The sequence below is a fragment of the Poecile atricapillus genome, chromosome 21 (assembly GCF_030490865.1).
Source record: "Poecile atricapillus isolate bPoeAtr1 chromosome 21, bPoeAtr1.hap1, whole genome shotgun sequence".
Taxonomy (NCBI): domain Eukaryota; kingdom Metazoa; phylum Chordata; class Aves; order Passeriformes; family Paridae; genus Poecile; species Poecile atricapillus.
The window spans coordinates 5,396,186-5,418,480 of NC_081269.1; the positions used below are offsets into that span (position 1 = coordinate 5,396,186).

General features: G+C 39.5%; 1 protein-coding gene across 1 annotated transcript; it reads right to left on the minus strand.

Moving 5' to 3' along the window:
• Positions 1–3,865: 3,865 nt before the first annotated feature.
• FOXN1 (forkhead box N1) lies at positions 3,866–22,059 on the minus strand. The gene is made up of 8 exons (XM_058854547.1): positions 21,940–22,059; positions 20,014–20,517; positions 17,818–17,928; positions 12,662–12,789; positions 11,770–11,866; positions 6,936–7,143; positions 5,798–6,325; positions 3,866–4,131 (listed from the first exon to the last, which is right to left on the minus strand). Exons 1-8 carry the CDS (start codon positions 22,057–22,059, stop codon positions 3,866–3,868), a joined length of 1,962 nt encoding a protein of 653 aa, XP_058710530.1.
• Positions 22,060–22,295: the final 236 nt, after the last annotated feature.

The window sequence follows — 22,295 nt, forward strand, 5'->3', positions numbered from 1 at the left end:
GATGGGTTCTTGTGCCCATAAATTATAAATCTTTGACTCAGAATAAGCAGTTTTGCTTTTCTTGTTTTCAAATCCGTGAATTTGGAGTTTCACAGATATTCAACTCAGCTTGATGTTGTCCAGATTCCTACTGTAAATTTTGATGGATTTTTTCCCACATGCCATGGGTTTGCTTTAATCATAAATATTTTATTACATTTCTGTTGTGTTTTTAGAGCCGTGAGCCGTCCCACTGCACTTCCTCTGATGTGTTCTTATGCTTTTTTTGTTGTTGTTGTTGTTGTCTCCCTGTACCAAATCTAAAACACTGGGAATGCTGTTTATTCTGTCAGGAATGACAAGCCTTGCAAAGGCCATGGTGTGGTTCACTGTGGGCCACTCAGGAGGGGAATTTGTGAGGAGTTTAAAAAGGATTTAACAAGAATTTGGTGCAAACAGTGATTGAAAGTCATGGAGCCCTGAGCATGTCACTCCCTTGGGGTGCTGAAAATGTTTCAGAAAATCCATATACCAGCTCTTTGGTGTTTGCAGAGAAAAGCTTCAAAATGGAGAATGTCTTATCCAGAAATTCCTTGAGGATGGATGGAGGTGTGCAGAATTCCCACTGGAATTGAAGTGGCTGGAATGAATTTGAGGAGTTTGGAGGGTAAGGACACCTGGCCTGGGAGTCCTGGTCCAAGACTGGGATCTTCTCTTGAAGCCAGAGCTCACAGACACAGAGTCAAGGGAACCTACCCCTCCCACGAGCAAGAGCTGTGTCTAATATTCATAAAGAACATCATTTACCAGTTATTATTTTTGGCTTAAGAGTGATGGTGACATATTTTAAGGCATCAGAGTAGCTGTGTGTTCAAGAGCCACAGGGGTACAAAAACAGTGCATGTGCACAGGGCAGAGGCTGCTTTGGTTTTGCTTTTCCTCAATGCATGTCTGTATTAAAATGTGTATTTTTTTAAAAAAAGGCACTCAGGGTAATATTATCCTTCTAATAATATCTACTCGGTAGGTATTTAGTTGTAACTTGGTGACTCTTAAATTGCACTGAATATGTGTATATATATATATATAAGTATATATATAAATACATATATATATTTGTATTTATACTGTCTTTTAAAATATATTTATATGTTGTTATATATATATACACACAGTTTATAAATAATATTTTATACATACATATAATGTTATATGTACATATAATTTTCTGTTCATATACAGTGTTTTATATAGACATACTGTGCTTTATATATATTGTATATATATTACACAAACATATACACAGATTGATATATTTATATTTATATTTATATTTATATTTATATTTATATTTATATTTATATTTATATTTATATTTATATTTATATTTATATTTAGTTTAGTGGCTTTATACTCACTACATGCTTTACACTTACCATAATATACACATTTGTAATAATGTGTCATGCTTAACTTTTTTCTGTATTTCTTTATACAAATATTAAGATGGCAAAAAACTCATTCCCCCAGCTCTGATATATTTGCATAACCCTCAACCTGCTGGGTTTTTTTTATCCTGAAGCAGCTTGGCCAACCTGGCTGCATTTCTTCCGCTCCTTATTCTCTTTGCAGGAAGAGGAGTTGGAGTCAAGCAAGGATTTCTTGGTGGTTGCGTGAGGGATTAGGAAGCTGCATCACATGTGTCCCTCCTAAGTCCCCTTTATCCGTCTGCCCCTAATCTTTTTTTAAGTCTGGACTAGTAGGAAAGGGTGAGAGTGGAACTTTGGGCCTGGGTTTGGGCAGAGCTCCCACCTTGCTGGGAGACAGTGGCCGATTAAACCCGCGTGTCTTTATTTTTAACAATTCCATCTCCTTTGTTCCATCCTCGACAATCCCTCCTGGATTTTTTGTGCTCTAAATCACCCAATCTGATTGAAGCTTTAACCTCCTTGGTTTAGTCTGAGTTTACATCATCTGGGAATAGAGATCAGAGAGTCCCAGAATGGTTTGGGTGGGAGAGGACCTTAAAGATCATCCCGTGCCTCCCCCTGCCTTGGGCAGGGACACCTCCCAAATCCCAGCTTGTTCCAAGCCCCTTCCTGCCTGGCCTTGGGCACTTCCAGGGATGTTGCAGCTTCTCTGGACAACCTGATATTATTTTGGGTTTCTAGACTATTTTCCACAGTGCTGTTAAGCTCCTTCTCCAGCTTACTCTGCCTTTATCTTAATATATATTTAATATTATAACATATTATTTCATAATTTATATATTTATCACTTAAAATTGTTTCATTCTATTTTATTCCATTTTTCTACTTTTTTATTCCATCTTTGAGGCAAATCAGAGGGAGAATGGCATTCCTGGAAGAACTGCCCTAGGTTTAGTTCACAGCAGGAACCTACTGCAAGATTTTGTTCAGCATCACAATAAACCCTGCTGGAGGCATCAGTTAAAACACAGATCCTCTCTGGATTTGGCCAACTGCAATTTCTCTCTTCTTTTTTATTACCATTTTAAATAACCTTCATTTAGTGGCTTAATAATTCACGTTAATGTTTAGTTTATGTGGCAAAAGATAAAAGGCATGAATGGGAATAAGTTCCAGCCAAGTAAAAATTCTACTAAATAGTTTTGTTCTTTTTTATTAAAAAAGCAGAGTTTAAAATTTCTTTTTAAATACAGTAAAACTTATATATTTTCCACTGAAGTATATTTGTTGCTTTGGTTTAGTCTGTCAGCAGCTTATCCTCTATCTTCTAATACTTGCAGAATCTTCAGTTCACGTTTACCAAAACCCAGAACTTCTTTCAAAGGCACTATAAATGTTTTAATAGGTAGATTTTATATTTGAGCAGTCTGTGGTGGATGTTGTTGCCATCAGTGGCTCCAAGAAATAAGTTAAATTATTGTGTTCATTTGCAAGCAGCTTTTGTTAAAGAAAAATAAAAGAAAAGGGGAAAAAAAAAGGGGTCAAGAATTTGTTTTCCTCTTACTTCTGGAAGACGAAGATGAGCGGCTTGATAAAATGTTGTCGACAAGTTCAGCTGTTAACCATATTATCTTTAAATAATATTTGACTTTTTTTTCTCTATTTTTTTTTTAATTTTTTTTTTTTTTTTTTAATTTTTAATATCTGTCTGTAGAAAAATCACATGGTAAAGCTACATATCCTGCGGGCGAGTTCCAGGAACAACAAAAAGAAGAGATGAAGTTCTCATTCCAACGGGCACCGCCGTGTGATGGATGTTGGATGGATGGATGGGAGATGGATGGATGTTGGATGGATGGATAAATGCATGGATGTTGGATGGATGTTGGATGGATGGATGGATGGATGGATGGATGGATGTTGGATGGATGGATGGATGGATGGATGGATGGATGGATGGATGTTGGATGGATAAATGCAGGGATGTTGGATGGATGGATGGATGGATGGATGTTGGATGGATGGATGATGGATGGATGGATGATGGATGATGGATGGATGAATGATGGATGGATGGATGGGAGATGGATGATGGATGGATGAATGATGGGTGGATGATGGATGGATGATGGATGGATGGATGGATGATGGATGGATGATGGATGGATGGATGATGGATGGATGGATGATGGATGGATGGATGGGAGATGGATGTTGGATGGATGATGGATGGATGGATGATGGATGGATGATGGATGGGTGGATGGATGGATGGATGATGGATGGATGATGGATGGATGGATGATGGATGGATGGATGATGGATGGATGGATGTTGGATGAATGATGGATGGATGGATGAATGATGGATGGATGGATGATGGATGGATGGATGGATGTTGGATGGATGGATGATGGATGGATGTTTGGGGTGGATTTCCGTTCCTGGGCTGTGTTTCACATCAGGGCGATGGCTTTGGAGCCGGGGTTGCTCAGGTAAGGAGCGGACACCGTGTCCAGCTCCATGAAAGCCGAGTAGAGCGTGGTGAGCTGCAGCTCGGGCGCGCTCCCGTGCGCGTTCCCGTGCGCGCTCCCCGCCGCGCCGGCACCGCTCTCCGGCGGGCACTGAGAGGGAAAACACTGCGAGGGCACCGGGGAGGATGAAATGAGGATGAGGGGATCCACGGCGAGGCTGTCGTCTTTCAGCTCCTCCCAAAGATTCCCTGCAACAAAATAAAAACCAAAAAACCCACCTGGATTAGCAGCTTTCTCCATGTTTTCTCTCCATATGTTTCTTTATATTTGCTTTTTTGGATCATTGTGTTGCAGGAGATGTTGGTTATTAAACATAATATGTTTAATATGCTATATGTTTAATATATGTTTAATATACTATAATACATATATTATTTATTTATTTTCAATTATATATTATATTTTATCTATTATATATATTATCTATTATATTTTATCTATTGTATCTATATATATTATTTATAATATGTATTCTCTATAATATATAATATATAACATATAGCATATAATATATAATATATATAATACATAACATATAATATATAATACATAACATATAATATATAACATATAATATGTAATAGATATATATAATATATAATATATAACATATATTATACATAATATATTGATATAATGTCTATTATCTATTATCTATAATATAATATATATTATATTATCTATTATCTATTATCTAATTACATAATTATATAGTTATATATGTATACATGTATATATTTATATATTTATATAATGTATTAATTATATTTAATTTTTCTATATATAATAAATAATATATGTTTAATATATTATAATATACAATATGTTTAATAATAGAATGTAATATAATATTATCCTAATCTCTTGGGACTGAGGAAAGGAAGAGTTTACTTGGATTTTCCTGTCTCCATATATTTCAATCTGGGAGCAAACAGTGTTAATTTAAGAAAATTCTTTCTAAAATTCTGTGAGAAATGTGTATTTACAAAGAATATAAAAAGACACCTCATAAAATATAATTGTTTGGGGTGTAGATCCTATTACTGCCTTGGGAAGAGGGAAAGATCATCCTTTTTAGCAGAGATGTGGAATCAATACTGATCAAGAAAAATGCTAACATGTTAATTTAATCAGATTTATTTATCTTGGTGCCTTTCACTTGACAATTCTCTTGTAAGAATGGCACTAAATAGTTGTGCTTGAGTAGCTTTTGGTTGAAAATAGGTCTGAATTTAAAGAACATATTCTAAATGCTGTGTTGCAGTATTTAGGTGGCGAGCAGGAATGTGTTTTTACAGTCTTGGATGCAAATCTGTAGCTTCCTCGGGAAACTTTTTAAAGATTTAATGCACAATTGCATGGTGTGAATGTAAAAAATGGATTTTATGGAGGATGGGATGGGATGGGATGGGATGGGATGGGATGGGATGGGATGGGATGGGATGGGATGGGATGGGATGGGATGCATGGGATGGGATGGGATGGGATGGGATGGGATGGGATGGGATGGGATGGGATGGGATGGGATGGGATGGGATGGGATTGATGGGATGGGATTGATGGGATGGGATGGGATGGGATTGATGGGATTGATGGGATGGGATGGGATGGGATGGGATGGGATGGGATGGGATGGGATGGGATGGGGTGGGGTGGGATGGGATGGGATGGGATGGGGTGGGATGGGATGGGATGGGGTGGGGTGGGATGGGATGGGGTGGGGTGGGATGGGATGGGATGGGATGGGATGGGATGGGGTGGGATGGGGTGGGATGGGGTGGGATGGTTTGTGATACGATGGGATGGGATGTAACAAACCTGGCTCTCCAAGATGAAAACACCTCAAACACCCACCTTGGAGGTCGAAATCGGTGAGGGACGGATTAAGAGCATCGATGTCATTGCTGAGGTCTCCCTCCTGCAGCAGCGTGTCCTGCACCGTCCTGGCCGGGGAGTGCTCGGGCAGCATCTTCATCCCGCAGCTCGGGGGGCTCTGAGCGGGCACTGGGGAATCCTGAGGGATGCCGGGCTGAGTCCGGAGCTGATTTTGAGCCTCCCCTGCAGGGAACAGGCTCTGAGGGTCCGGCGTGTGCTGCATCAGAGCCGTGGGCATTTGCGGGAAGGCGTGGGGGGATGTGAAGCAGCCGGGCTGCTGCCCCCCCAGCAGAGCGGGCAGGGGGCTCTTGGCGTGCAGAGCTGCCGGGGTGTGGATGCCGTGTAATCCCTGCGGGATCCCGGAGGACAGCGAAGGATCGCACAAGGAATGGGATTGCGCTGCCATCTGCCTGGAGAGGGACGCAGCTGCAGCGCCCGGGGGGCTGCAGGACAGCAGCGACGATCGCAGCTTCTCGCTCTTGTCGCCTATCAGGGTGTCGAGTTCTTCTGGAAAACAAAGGGAAAGTCCACGGCTGATTTACCCCTGGACAGCTTGCAGCAGGGATTGTGGTGTTATTCAGGAAATGGCAAGCAGGAGTGCCAGTTCTTATATATTAAAAACTCCAAAGCCTGAAATGTTTTCTTTGAAATGATGGTTGCCGAGTGAGTATGTAATAAAATCCACTTTTAGGTTTACAGGTTGGACACTCAGCAGTTAATCTCAGATTTTATTTGATATTCCTCATTTCAGCGTTCTCTCTGTCACAGAGGGGTTGGGATTGGAAGGGGTGGTGAAGATCATCTCATTCCACCCCCCTGCCATGGACAGGGGCACCTCCCACTACACCAGGTTGCTCCAATCCCCTTTTAGAGTTTAGTGCCATGTCAAGAGAGAATATTTTCTTGGTGAAGCTTCTTTGTGCTTATCTGGAAGCAGCTACAAAGCCAGGTCTACTTTAATTCTGCTTTTTAATTTTTTTTTTTACTTGTTTTGCCAGCCAGGAAAAATCCTTAAATGCTTTCCTAAATCATGTTTAGATTCTCCTGTGGATCTTGGTGAAAGGAAAAGTTCTGAGGGGGAACTGTTTGAGAACTAAAACACCAACAAGTGACTGACCTGGCTTTGCCATGCTCTTCCTCACAGCAACTGGGTCTTTCCTTTTCCATTTCTGAAGCTCCTCCTGCATCTTGTCAATCTTGGCTGGGTTCAGAGCCCACAAACAGCCTTTCCGAGAAGAATTCCCTGACTTGTTCTCAACTTTCTCAAAGCACTTGTTCAGAGATAAATTGTGGCGCACAGAATTCTTCCAGCCATCTGGAGCTGTCTGGAGAAACAAATTCAATGTAAGAACAGAGCTTTGAGCTAAAAAAAGAGAAAAAGAAATAAGTATGTGTATATATATAACTCTGTTTTGACTGGTGAGGTTAAAAGAAATGCTGTTTAAGTTTGTATCTTCTGCAGTGAGAAACTTATACGTTAGAGGGAAGCCACAAAAATGTTACAGTCATGTTGTGTGGGAAGAGAGGGATCAGATAAAATAGTAACTGATCTTCTAAGCAAAAAGGTTGTCAGAGACCTGCTGGATCTTTGAGAGTGAATTTGCACATCACAAGAACGATGTGTGTAAAAATTCATGTTCTAAAACTAACAAGAAATCTCTCAGGATCTATTTTGGAACACCTAGAAATATTTCCAACTCATCATTACAGTACTATGTGCTGCCTGAGCTCAAATTCGGTGTCCAGGCAGACTTCAAAGGGATTTTTTGTGCTACTGTAGGTGGAACTTGGTGTGCTGGCCAATTACATAACCAAATGGTTTAATCACAACCAGATGAGATACAGCTTTCCACAGCTGATCACTCATCTCTGTGCTTTGCATTTATTTTAAACTCAGCACTAGCAGCTGCAAGGTTCTTTATACTGGATCATTAAAATGATTCTTTTCTTGTTTGCCAAAAAAATCCTCATATTTTCTTTTTAATTCCCCATAAGAATTGCAAGAAATGAAAACAGCTCTCTGAATTGTGGGGATGTTGTCTGTGGCTATTGATTCATATTCATGGATGCAAATATTTGTATCATAACTGTTTATATCAAGCAGAGAATTATTGAACAGAGAGCACGAGGAATAAATGTGGATTTCCACCTTCTTTTTAATGTTAAAAATTAGAATTTCCCTCTTAGGTTCATTAAGGTTGGTTTTTTTTTTTTTCCATTTTTCCTTTTTATTAATAGGATCCTTGCTCATAGAAAGACAGATTTTTGGTAGTTTGATAATTTCTTTAATTGTTACCTAGTCCATCAGACTTCCTCTAAGACCATCTTTTATAAATGGATCTGAGTCCCTTTGGGCTCTCACAAGGCAGACTGTGAATTTTCAACATACTTTGATGAAATTATTTTAGCAGGATTTAATTTTTTGTACACACTTTTATAAGGAACATAAAATCTGTTGTTTTGTAGCTTGTGTGGATTAAGGCATGAAAAGCATTATTGATGAATTGAGGGTAAAATGTAATACTTCCTTATTTAAAAAATAAATAGGTGTGGAATTAAATACATATTATTGATAAATAAGTGTGGAATTAAATACATATTATTGACTAAAAGAGAAACTATTTTCCCTTCAGAGCAGCAGAGTTTCTTCCATTTTGGCCCACCTGATGTCAGCATTTCACTGTTCAGTCTCATGGGTGAGACAATACAAATTGTAATAGGAAGGGAGAAGGGAGAGAAGAGAAGAGAAGAGAAGAGAAGAGAAGAGAAGAGAAGAGAAGAGAAGAGAAGAGAAGAGAAGAGAAGAGAAGAGAAGAGAAGAGAAGAGAAGAGAAGAGAAGAGAAGAGAAGAGAAGAGAAGAGAAGAGAAGAGAAGAGAAGAGAAGAGAAGAGAAGAGAAGAAGAAACCCCAAACCTTTAAAACCTTTTCTGCCACAGGGCCATATTAAACATAACAAGTCAGTTTTTTCTCCTTTGCAGATAATATTCATGTGATTTCTGGTAGTTTCAAAAGTGAATAAAACTGTTCCTGGCAGGGAAGTTGTGTATTTAGCTACTGAACAAGCTGACCTGGAAGAATATTCCTGTTTCTTGCCCTGCACACAGGCTTCACACACCCCTGTGTGTACCTAGACAGGATAATTGATGTTTCTGCTCAGATGGGAGTGGCACGGGCTTCTCAGAGGTTTTCAGAACATGTGGGGGTGTAAATTAGGAGATGATTTTAGAAACTGTACGATTTAAAAGCACATGGATTGATTTTGGAGGCTGCTGCCGGGAGCTGAGCAGGTTCTTGCATTAAACTTGGGATTGCTGAGCTGTGAGAATTCTTTTGCCCAGGTAGGGCTTAACACACTCAGCATGTTTAGTGAAAAACCACCAGTTTTTAGAGCAGATGTGATGGTTAAATGAACAAACTTTGGCTGCTGGGGCTGCTCTTTGAGTAGCTGGGTTCTCCTTGCTGTGGCTGATTTTGGCCATGGCTGTGCTCAGCAGGGTGGGGATGGAAATGGAGAATCCTAAAATCAGCTGGGGAATCCCAAAATCACTGAGGTGGGAAAAGCCCTCTTGAGGTCACCGAGGCCAACCTTTAACACTGCCAAGGCCACCAGCAATTCCTGTCCCCAGGTGCCCCATCTCCAGCCCCTGGACACTTGTATCACACCACAGACCTTTCTTCCCTCTTGGCCCACTGGCAATAACTCCAATTAAAAAGATGAAAGCTTTTTGTTACACTCACTAATTGCTACCAAAAAAAAAAAAAAAAAAAAAAAAAAAAGAGAAAATTATTGTCCAGCCCCACTGATCCTGACCAGCTCTTGAAGTTTAAAGAGTTCAGTGATCTTGCAAAACCCTTTCTCTTTAAATCTAGGTCTCAAGAGAAGGGAGAGGTACATCAAAGACTAATTCAACTTTAGCTGCGTAGATATTTTTTTTCCTTTTATTTTTTTTTTTTTTCTTTAGGACGTAGGAGTTGGATTGCTCTGTTTCAAATAGAAATGAGATTGTTGCATCATAGAAACTAAATTTGCTGTGGCAGCAAATCCCAGTTAATTTGACTCGGCTTGTATCATCCCATGTCTCCCAGCAAGGCTCTGTGTGCACTTGCTCTCTTTTTCTCTCCAACCTAAATTGCTTCTCCTCTCCCTGTTGTTTCCTGCTTTTCAGTGAGTCCTGGCAGCAGCAAAATGTCCTTTGCTGGTTTTCATGTGATTTTATTTTACTGAAGACTCTCCAAAAACAGAGAGGATGGAGGATGTTAATTTTTGCCATATATTGGTAATTCTCTGCTGTAAAGACAGGGCAGACAGGGGTTGGTGACTGTAAATGTAATATCTGATTGCTTATTCTCCCCTGGTTATTTTGAGGATGTTACAGTCAAATACATTTGGCTGCAATTGTAAGTAAAATGCAAAAATAAAACTGCCACAAAATAGGGAATGTTTGGGTAGTTCCCCCTGCACTATTCTCTTCCTACAGCAGTAACTTCACTCTCATCAGTTTTTAAATGAATTTTTAAATAGATATGAGGTTGTGAAGAAGCAGGAAGGAGCAGGATGGTGACAGCTGGCACAGCCACAGTCCTGAGTCCGAGGGATTCTGCCCATTTGGTTTAAAACTGCCAATTAATTTTACAATCAATTGTGTTGTAAGACAATAGAGAATTAATTTCAGTTTGATCTGATGGATAAATGCTCATGCCTGTAAAAATTATTAATAATATTCCCTCCTCTCTGCTTGAAACTCTTGCTATTTTCCTGTGGATTCCCCTGGGATTTCTAATGGGAGATTTCTTTATTTTTTCCTGCCTTCTCTTGCTTGTAACAAATGATGGAGTAGTTATTGATTCCTTTGGGAGGAAATCTGGGAGTACAGGTGTGTGATGGATCCTGGCAGTTCTTTCTCTGTGATAATGTGTATTTTTCTCTGATTACTGGTATATTCAATCTTCTTATTTTTTTTGTGTGCACTCTCTTTAACCTCAGTGTCCAAAACCACTGCAGAATTGTATTGGAACATTTATTTTTCATTATTCTCAGTGTTCCTTTATTATAAATGTTTGAGCTGCCTTGCTGTGGCTGTTTTAAATTTGCCTTGATTGCCACAGGGCTATTTGCAATAGGAAACAGGACAGGCTCACTGGCTTTATTTTTATTTTTGGGCCTTGCTCACAGCTGAGGTCACCCACTGTGGGCTTCAGCCAGGTGCTTTTGAAGAATCAGCAGAAATAAAGCTCTGAGTGGAGCAGCACTTGATGATCCCATTACAGCTCTTTTAAAAAAATCTTAACTAATCCTCCTGCTCTTGGATCCCTGTGCTGAGCGAGCACTTTCCACTGGCATTCCAAGTGTGAGGAGCCATTCCCTCACAGCAGGAATCCAAATTTCAGTAGTGCTGCTGCAAACCACCCTTTCCCTCCCCAGCTCACCGTGTAATTATCAGCTTAGTGCCATTATCACTTTTCTTTGTACAGGGCATGCACGGGATGCTGTTGCCCAAGATGAATATCCCAGCTCCAGGATGGAGTGAGATCACCTGGAATCCTCTGCTTCCACACCAGTCTGGAGGTGCTGCTGGTGGCAGAGGAAGCTACAGGACCAGTTCTGCCTGTATTTGAGATCTGAGAGGAAGCAGTGAATGTGTTTTTAAAATTATTTCCCCTTTTCATGGTGAGGAATGGTCACTGTTACACACCCAAGCTCACAGCTGGAACAGTTCTTAATATCTTTTTTGAGTTAAATATCACCACATTAGACAATTCTGCGTAATGTAATTTTCTAGGTGCAAAATGTTGGGTAGCTTGTGATCATAAAATTCTGTAGTCTGTAATTGATTTGGTATTAATCTCCTAAGAAATGATCCCTTTTCATAGCTGGAATCCCATCCCTTGTTCTCTCTGCTGACAGACAAGCCTAGAGGGAGATTCCCCTCCCCATCCCTGTGGAACTCACCTTAAAGTAAGGGAAGTGTTCCGTCATGAAATTGTAAATCTCACTGACTGGCAAACTCCCTGTCTTGCTGTTTTTGAGAGCCATGAAGATCAGGATGCTTTAGGGAGAGAAAGAAAATCATTTTAGCCTCTTCTGACTCCTCACAACCAAAAATAGTTCATTTTTTCACACTGTGTGTGGTTACTCTGACTTTCACTGCCATAGCACAAATACAGAGATGATTTTATATTTCCACTCAGTTGTTTACAACAATCTCCTTAACTCCTACAGGTAATTCTCCAAGCTCATCTAGAAGGGCATGAGTTTAAAATAAAATAATACAGAAAGTAGAATCAAGAGCTCCTAAATCCTGCTGCTCTGTAGTTATTGAAGGTTTTGTTTGAATGCTTAAACTGGTGAAGGCCACAAAGAGAATCCAACTGACAGTGACAGAGCAATAATTAAAATTTAATTGTCAGATCTACTTTGGGGGCTAAACCCATGTGGTGGCTGTCATAGCTGATAGGTTTTCTAGGCATTTCCTTGTTCCAGTAACTGGGGAAAAAAATCAGTTTTAATCCAGGTGCTGGAGTAGACCACTGAGTAGGACCAGTCTTGTGCTGATGAAATTTGCAACACCTAAAATTTTGCATTAGAGAAATGCCTAACTTTTTTTTTTTTTCCCCCTTTAGAGAGTGATCAAGACTGTTCCCCTGCTTTTCAACATTCAATTTCTCTGTGCCTTGGCTGGCTCCAGAGTCTGGAAGGTTTTGTGATCCGTAGGGACAGGACAGAACACCCCGGGAACGAGACAAATAAGAGCGAACGTGTTGTTGCGAACGATGCTGGAAACAGGCCAGGGGCAAACAGGGTATTTCCTGTAAGGTGAGGGCTTGGAAAAATATTGTATTACCTGTAGGAGTAGATGGGTTTGGGAAACAGAGGCTGCTGGGATTCTTGGCTGCTTTGAGGAGCAATCCTTTGGTAGGGGTAGTGCGAGGAAGCGATGTAGGTCACGGGGTAGCTGCCTCCTGAGGGGTACTGGGGGAACACCAGAAATGTTATTTGCTTTAGCAGCCAGCTCTGAAAATATTCCCTTATAACAGCATTATTTCTGAGGATACTGCATGGGAAAAAGTATTTTTTTCTTTATTGCCTGCAATGTGAAAATTGTGAGGAGCTGTGTCCTATTAACTGTCCCCAGATAACTCTGAATTTTATAGACCTAAAGCTTATCTCTCTCCACCCTTCTCTTCTGAGGTATTTCAGCCTCCCCTGAATGCACACAAATGATGAATGATGTCATTTTATTGTCATTAAAACCCCAAACTATAATATATCATATATCATACATCATATAAATATATCATATATATATATCAAATACATATCATATATAATATATCATATAAACAAATGAAGTATAAAATACTTCAATGTTCACCTTAGAAAAACCAGCTGAGGAAGCAGAGTTGCTAAAAACGTAGGAAGAAACAGGGAAGTTTTGCCTGAGCCTTATTTGGGGTTGTGTGCTTTTTTTTTTTTTTTTTGTTACTTTTTTTCTTTAGGTGGAGAGGATACAGAAAAGCAAAAATTGAAAGCATATAATATTTGCTCCTAAGGGAACAGCATCCCAAAATCTCAGTTAAATTTGCTGCTACCGTGCAAGGCAGGGAAAAAACCGACAACAAACAACAGAAACTTGAATAGATGCACCAGAATATATTTAAGATTAATGGAATATTATGTAAATAAAGTCAGTGATGTCATCCCAGGGGTCAGGAGAGCAGCATATGAGACATTTTGGAGCTGGTTTCACACTGCCTGTCTCGTGCTGAAGCTGTTGGGCTGCTCCCTGTCTGTTCCCTCAAAGACAATTCCAAGGAAAAGATTTCCCCCCAGAGCCAGGAGCTCGTGTGCTGTTAAGCACCACCTCAAGTGATTTTCCCACTCCATTTGCTCTGTCAGAAAGCTAAAAAGAACAGCCAGGACCCCTAAAACCAGACAATATTTATTCCACTCTTTTATTTATTTATTTAAATATTTATTGCCTTTCCCCTGGGACCAGCCACAGAAGCTCCCTGAGGAATGCTGACCTCTCCTGCAGGAGATTTCTAAACCAAGACACTGGAAAGTGATGGGATCACCAGGGTGAGAAACACCTGGAAGACTGGAGATGATCCACACAGACAGCCTGGATTGCACCTGAGTTTCCACAGATTTGTTCTCAACTTTTTAACACAGCACTTGGTCTTTCTCTTTTCCCCAATATTCCACATTTTTCTTCCTCAAATTACAGTTTAAACCTGCTGGAAAGAGCCTTTCAAGAGCAAAGGAACACGATCCAGTTTAGGTAAGATAATATCAGCTGGCTCTCTGGGAGCTCTGTACCAGAAGGATTTCTGCCTCTTCCACGTGCCAGGGGTGAGGGCCTGGCCAAAATTAGAAGTCACAAGCTATTAAAAAATCTACCTGGATGCCTTCCCTGGCACTCAAAGGCTGCTGAGCCCTGTCCTGGTGTTTTACTGCTCAGCTCCAGCAGTTCTGTGCTGTGACATTTGTGTGGTTCCTCTGAAAAATTATAATGTAGCTCTCAAGGCTCATTGGGAAAAATCCCCTGGACATCTCCTTAGTTTCTAATTGTAATTCTTTTATATTTTTTTGATCAATAGCTTTGGCTGCTCTTGGTCTTTGTCCCCTTAAAACAGCAAAATATTCACAGTTTATTTATTTATTCTGTACTTTGAATGATTGATGTCATTTTCCCTGTAATTCTATGCTGGCTGCTGGAGTTTCTCTTGCCTGTTTGCTTTTATCTTTCTACCACGGAGCTGCCTGAAATGGAATGTGGAAAGCCAAACTGAATAGACACAGTTGTTTGCATGGTGAAAGAAATGAAATGAACATAATTAATCATGTCCTGCCTTGTTAAACTAAATACTGGGCACAATTAGAGTCTCCAGAGCAGCTGTAAACTAATTTTTGTGTGCAGTGTGGTGCTCCCTGCCTTGTGCACTGGGTGCAGATTTTTCCCCAAGAGTAGAAAACCGGGCAATTCCTATGATAATTCTGATTTTTATTGGTTTTGGTGGCTCTTTGAAAGGAAACAACACTAAATAAGGCTGGTTTTGATGTCATCATGAAAGAGCTGGGCGTTTTAGGGATTATTTCTGTTTTATTGGTTTCATTAGTCCTTTTTGAGGGAAGGGAGGCTGGGGAATGGGCTGGAATGACAGGCTGGAGCTGGTTTTACAGTCTCCATGGCATGAAAGGTGTTTTATGGTGGGTGGGTGAGTGACTCCAGCCAGTGTCTGCTGCTTCATTTGGGTCAATAATAACTCATTTTTCTTCTGAGTCACCACTCCTGTTGTGTCCAGCAAAGGGGAAGGTGAGGCTGTTTTATCATCTGGACAAAATTAATGAAGGGGTTGAATCCCTCTCATCCCTCTAAGAAAAGCTGAGGCTCAGTTTGAACATCCTTCACTCCAGGGCCCGTTCTCCAGAGAGGAACTTCCTTGGAGTGATTTAACTCGCACTGCCCCATTCCAGCTGGAAATGTAAAACATTAATAATGGGGCTGCTCCATGCAGGAGAGGTTATTCCACTTCTCCTCAGCTGCATCCCATGTTCTTTTCATTTTCCAGCATGTGATTATGGCACAGGGATAGCAATTCTACCTCTTTTACCTATTTTCTTTGTGTAAATTTTTAAATAAACAATTACTCCTGAGCAGTAGAACACGTTGCCAGACTTTTTCTATATTCACATTAAGAACAGGTATTAAAAAAGTCTGACAGAAACCTGCTGCACTTCTTAAAGAGAAATCTTAGGAGGTTTGTCCCAGTGCCAGGCTGCAGGTGGATGGAGGATTTTCCTCTTGGTGCCTGTTGGATCTTGCCTGGCAGCTCCCAGGAGCTTTCAGTCTGGAGGATTTTGGGATGTGATCAGTACAGAAACAGCACTGGTATCAAAACAGCAGAGTGGATAAAGAAATGAAGAATATTCCATGAATTCACAAGCCAATTTCTGCACACAGAAATGGCATTTTTACAGTGAGTGAGATACATGGAGCTGTGACATATCCACAATAGTTTATATTTATAAACTATTTATAATAGTTTATATTTGCTGCAGAGTTTTCTTTTTCTATTTCTTTTCTATTTTCTTCTAAAATAACAATAATGCATTTGTAAGTTAGGATGGTAGTGCAATGCAATTTTTATTTATATATATTTATATACATTTATATACATTTATATATATTTATATTTATTTTATTATATTTATATTTATATTTATATTTATTTATATTTATTTATATTTATATTTATATTTATATTTATATTTATATTTATATTTATATTTATATTTATATTTATATCTATATCTATATCTATATCTATATCTATCTATATATATCTATATTTATGTATATTTGTATTTATATTTATATCTATATCTGTATCTGTATCTATATTTATTTATATTTTTTATTTTTATTTTTATAGTTTATTTATATGTATATGTCTATGCATATGTATGTAAATTTTATTTATATTTATATATATTATTTAATTTATATTTATATTTACATTTTAATATTTATATTTATTTTTATATTCCTGTATTTATATTCCTGTATTTATATTCCTGTATTTATATATTTATATTTATATTTATATTTATATTTATATTTATATTTATATTTATATTTTTTTACATTTATTTTTACCTTTTATCACTTCTACTGAGTTTAAGGGTGAGAAGAAAACAACACAAGTAAATGAATTATGGCAGTGTCGATAAGAATTTAAAGATTGTTGCCTTTTTGCCACGTGTCAGGGGAAAATAAGGCTCAGAAAATTCTGGCTGGTGGAAAATCAGTGTGATAAGTAAAATAAAAAGGCAGGAGTGATGAGTGTTTCCATGACTCAGTAACACTACACAAATTAACAATGAAATGTCACACAGGAACCTGGGTTTGGTTTTCTTTGCCCAGACTGAAATCCCTGTTCTGTCAGTCATTGTTTTATACTCCAGGAGGCAGCTGAACGAGACGGTGAATGACACAAAATCATCATCATCATCATCATCATCATCATCAATCTGTCATCAGATCCCATCAGCATCAAAGGAGACAGAACTCAGGTGTGAGCTTTTATCTTCACATGTTTTTGAGTTTCCTTGAAGTTTCATTTAATTCAGTTCTAATGGTTGGGGTGTTTTAGAGTTGTGCTGGTTTTGTACGTGGGTTTCTACCTAAAAATCTGAAAAATCCTCCTTGCCTTAATTTCACCTCAAGTATTTTTCCTTTACTTGCTTGAAATCAGCATTTTGTTTTATTTTTTATCCTAAAGATCTCACTGAAAATATTATACCTTGCAGGTAATTGAGCCTAAAAGAGGAAAATTTCAAAGCATTGAGCAGCTCCACCCTTTACATCTGAAGAACATTATTTGAAGTGTCAATAACAAAATTGCATTACAGAAGAACAACCCTAATCTTGCACCTTCTCCTGCATCATCAGCATCATTCTCAATTATGCTTCAGCTGAATAATCCTTCTCTGGGGATGTTGTAAGAGGCAAAAAGTTTCAAAAGAGATGTGTGTGCCATCAAGCACAAGGAAAGTGAACATTATTTTGCTGTTCCAATTTTACTTTAAAATATTTTTCTATGTTTGGTTTGAATTTTAACAGTCACATCTCCTTAAGGTTTTTTCTTCTGAAGTTAAAGCACAATTAAGATTCTGAAATATTAAGAGTTATGTTAATAATTTATCTGGCTTCAAAGCAAATTTTCTCAAGTGTAATGGTGAATATATAAATATGCAGTACCAAAATTCCATTTCCACAAGTTTTGTTTTTTTTTTTTTCTTCTTTTCCTTAATGACCATCCTAAAGTGCATTTAGCTGTTCCTCTTTTTCAGCCTTATTCTCATAATGTAGGCAAATAAACACAGCCCTGGAAAACCACACATTTTTAAATCCTTTAAAAAATTATTATTATCACAATTATTGCACCATCTGAGTGCCAAAAATCCATTTTTTTAGGATTTTGGTGTACTGACCTGATGGAAAGGGTGTGAGGGGCAATACATCTGCTGCACCTGGGGCTGGTAGCAGTACAAACCAGGCTGCCCTTCCAGGGGCGATGTCCTGAGCTTCATGTCTGAATCCTGCTGGAAAATATTCAAGGGAGGAGTTCTTAGAGAAAACAGCTTCATTGGAAAGAGGATAATTCTGTTAGTCACTGTCCAGATTTTATATTGATTTTTTGGGGGTTTAATTCTGTCTTAGTAGGAGTTCATAGAGGTTGGGCTCTGTTTTAGTGGTGCCAATCTGGGGATGATCCATCCCTGGAAATGTCCCAGGCCAGGCTGGAAGGGGCTTGGAGCGCCCTGGGAGAGTGGAATTTGTCCCTGCCCTTGGCAGAGGGTGAGACTGGATAATCCTCAAGGTCCCTTCCCACCCAAACTCCCTAATTCCATGCAGACACGAACCAATTCCTGCATTTCCACAGCTACAAATTTAAAAAAGGAAATCCCAGGCCACATTCCATGCAAAGAGCAATTCGGAAAAGGCCAGGCTCCCTTTATATTTTAATTTTTTCTCTCCCTTCACACACAAACCACGCACTCCAGCTTTCATTCCTGACTGTGCACAAGTGTCTCCCTCTTTTTTTTCCTTCTCCCTGATTTTATCTTGCAGGCTGGCAGTGCCTCCAGCTGCCTCTGGAATTTTGGCATTAGGTGGAGGGTGAGCTCTTTAATGTACAGGAAAGAGGTGGCAGAGAAAAATCACCCTGGGCTGACTACAGGGTTCAACCCTGTCAGGAATATGTAAAAGTGGAGGAATTCAGTGAGAATCTTGTTTTTCCAAGAATCCAATAGCACTCATCCTTCTGCTTTAAAGCACAGCCAGCTTTTGTGGCATTTTACTCTGTCTAAAAAATATTAATAAATAAACATACACATTATTTCTTATATATATTTTTATATATCATGCGTGTAGTGTATCTAATAAACACAAAAACATTCATGATTTTTGTGGTATATTATCAGAAGCACAAATTAGACTTGGTTTGACCAATAAACATCAGTGTTATTTTGGTGGCCAGCAGATGAAGGTTTTCAGAAATCCTGATTTTCCAGCAGCATGGAAGTGATTTAAAAGGGGGAAGTTGGGTGCTGGCAGAAGCAGACACCAACAGGGAGTAGCTACAAGGGCTTGTAAAGGGCTCCTGCAGTGCTGCCTTTGCATCCTGCACATCCTGCAGCCCAGGGATTCGGGAAGACAATGGGAATTTATTTTGCTCATAGGTTTTGTGCTGAACTCCTCTGACCTAGATGAGTGTTTATCCAGGAAATAAGAGATTTAGATCAATTTCCTCCTTAACCTGGATGGCTTCAATCCCCAGGTATGTTCCCTGACAACATCTCTCCATTCCCTGGTCTTAATCCAGCTAAGACTTTTTTTTTTTAAACTCCTTTTTCATTTGGTAGCCGTGAATTTTTCCTCTCCCAGCCTTTTAGAGCCAGCTCAGGGCTCTCCTCTGGCAGGTGGAGTTGTTCTTTTTGGCTGCAGCAAGATAATCTTTACACCTTGGATCACAGCAGAGATATTGTGGAGATACTGGAGGGTGATTTAATTTACTTTTCAGGGATCTCTGCTGCCCTAAATAGGCAGTTGCATCTATGTAGTATTGAAATCAGCCCAGGTAACTTGACACTGCACAAATAAACAGAACTGATATTTATTTTTATTAATTTTTAGTGGCACTGATGTCTTAGAGTTTCTCCTCTGTTTATACTGAGCAAAGTGCAGCTGAGCTGAGGTGTTGGACCAAATCTGCTCCACATCCTCATGCTTGAAAATTCTATTTTGTGACCTTCTTTCTCTTGAAAACACCAGCTGATGACAAATCTTGTTGCCAGGGGAGCATTCAGATATTTAGGATTTGTGTGCCCCATCTAATGGAAAATCATTTGTCCTTGTGCATCTTTCTGAGGATTGTTTGAGGAAAAGACCAGAAAATAGGGAATATGGACAAGTAAACATGGATAAGTCTAAATTGGACAAATTAACATGGATATGTCTAAATTGGACAAATAAACATGGATAAGTCTAAATACACTTTCCCTGAGTTCTAGCCTAGCTTGACAGAACGAGAAATACCGATGTAGTCACACAATAATAAGAAAATACTTCCAAAAGCACATTTTTACCACTGAAAACAGGGAAAATAATTACAAAAAAGCACTGACCATGAGCTGAGAGCCGTGCTCCTGGCCCGTGCTGCTGAACTGGAGGCTGTCACACCACGGCTGCTCCGTGGAGATATTTGGGATATGGGTGGGAAACACCTCCGGCTCCTCGGGAGCCGCGGATCCCGGCAGAGCCTCGAAGCCATCGATGCTCCTGTGAGTTTTGAAGGGAGAAGCTTCTGGTGGCAGGGCCTGGTGGGATTCCTGGAAAACATCCTCGCTGATCTGCCTCTTGTAAGGGTGGAAGGGGTTCCTGCTGCTCTTGAGGAACCTCTCGTAGTTCCCGGCTGCGTTCTCCTCGTAGCTGAAGCGCCGGAATTTCTCCGTGCTGAAGGATGCCTTGAATTTGTTCTTGCCACAGGGGATTCCTTGGCTCACAGGGAACCTCCCGTGGATTTGATCCTGGGATGGGGAAGCAGGGCTGGGGCTGGGAGAGGATTCTGAGCTCTTCCTTTCTGTCCTGGTGTCTGGCTCATAGGGTTGGCAGCTGTAACTGGGGTTATCCTGGGATGGGATATTGGCATTAAGGTTAGTATTTGAAATTTGAGCAAGTATTTTATTATTATTTTTGTTATCTGAGCTATTAATTTATATAAACTTTAAAATTTATATTTTATTTGCATAAAAAATGCATTTTTAACGGTAAGCATGTGTGGTTGCTTGGCATTTAAGAAGAAAATGAGATGACCACCTTTATGCAGAGAAGCCTCAAAAAGATCCCAAGGGGTTTTCTGGTTGCTTAGTATCCAAAACTATTCAGCAATTAATAAACAAAAGCAAAAAAAATAAAATTATAATAAATATATACTTAATATATAACACTATAATATATAATATATAATATATAATATATAACACTATAATATATAATATATAATATATAATATATAATATATAATATACAATATATAAGATATATTATATATTATATATTATATAATATATATTATATATTATATATTATATAATATATTATATATTGTATTTTATATTTTATATTATGTAATTAAAAAAAGCAAAAAGGGCTTTGAGCAGCCTGGTGTAGTCAGTGGCACACAACTGGATGATCTTTGAGGTCCCTTCCAGCCCCAACCACTCTGTGATTCCAGCAGAAAACTGAACAATCCTTGAAAAACAGGGCACCTTGTCTCTCTGGTCTGACCATTGCAGGGAAAAGCTGAGGAAGATCAGTGATGAAGGATTAAATGACAGGAATGTGATAAGTGCAAGTCTTGTTTAGTCAAATAAGCTTGATCTCATCCCCTGATGGTGTTTCAGGCTCCAGATTTGCTGGTGGTTGCATCATTTCCCTTCACTGAGGTGGCCACACTCATTTGGAGACACAGGACAGGCTCTGGACAGACACTTCAACATCCCTGGCTCATCTCCTGCCCTCCCTCCTGCCCTTCAGCAAGGACAGAACAGCAGCTGAAGAGCTCTTTAATGTGGAGGAGAAGGGCTGAGGCAGGGCTGGAGTCTGGATCCTGGCACTGTAAATATGGATATTGTCCCTGCCATCAGGGATGAGGAATTACTGGATGCCAGCAGTCAGGAGCAGGTGCTGTGTCCAGGGATGGGGGAAATGGAATGTCCCACCTTCCATAAAAAGGCAGATTATTGACTGGTCCCTCCCCTCCTTCTCTCTCCAAAGCTGGATTTTGAGAAATCCCACGAGGGAAATCAGGATAAATCCAGAGCTTTCTGCAGTGGAACACAGCACAGCTTTTCCAGTCATTTCAAGGAATGGAACAGAACATTTCGCTGGAGGTTTGGATTAGTTGAGCAGGATAACTCAGGATTCAACCCTTCAGGAATAAAACTTTCAGCATTTGCTTTGTCACCAGTAGATTTGGTGGGATTTAGTCCAGCAAGAGCTGAATTCTGATCTTGGAAGAAAGAGAAGAGATCTGGGCCAGTTTTACTCACACTTTGCTGAACTGGGGATATTGAATCCCCCTGTGCCCTCATGAGGTCCTGCTGGTCCCTTTCCAGAGTGTCCGAAGGAGAAAATTTAATATTGGATTGGTCCTGGAGTAGGGAAACCATCACCAAACCCAGGGCAGACAGGAATCCTGTGAAGGCAAAGATCAAATTACAAAAAGCACTTTTTTAAAGCTTGAACTGTGTAACAAACCCTTGCTGGGTGCAGGTGCTGGACGGGCCTGGAGCCACCCTGAGGAATTCCCGATTCCATCCTGATGATGGAATTATTTTTTAACTCTTGAAGAAATGTTCTGTAGATGCAATTCCAATGAAGACGGGGTTTCTATGGATTTGCCACA

What these genes read in the sequence shown, in the direction of transcription:
- FOXN1 (XM_058854547.1), bottom strand. Translation starts at nt 22,059, where the DNA reads ATGGTTTCCCTACTCCAGGACCAATCCAATATTAAATTTTCTCCTTCG. An exon ending in TATCCCCAGTTCAGCAAAGT is followed by an intron (nt 20,518 to 21,939) that starts GTGAGTAAAACT and finishes ATCCCATCCCAG; the next exon opens with GATAACCCCAGTTACAGCTG. An exon ending in CACCGATTTCGACCTCCAAG is followed by an intron (nt 4,132 to 5,797) that starts GTGGGTGTTTGA and finishes ATTTTGTTGCAG; the next exon opens with GGAATCTTTGGGAGGAGCTG.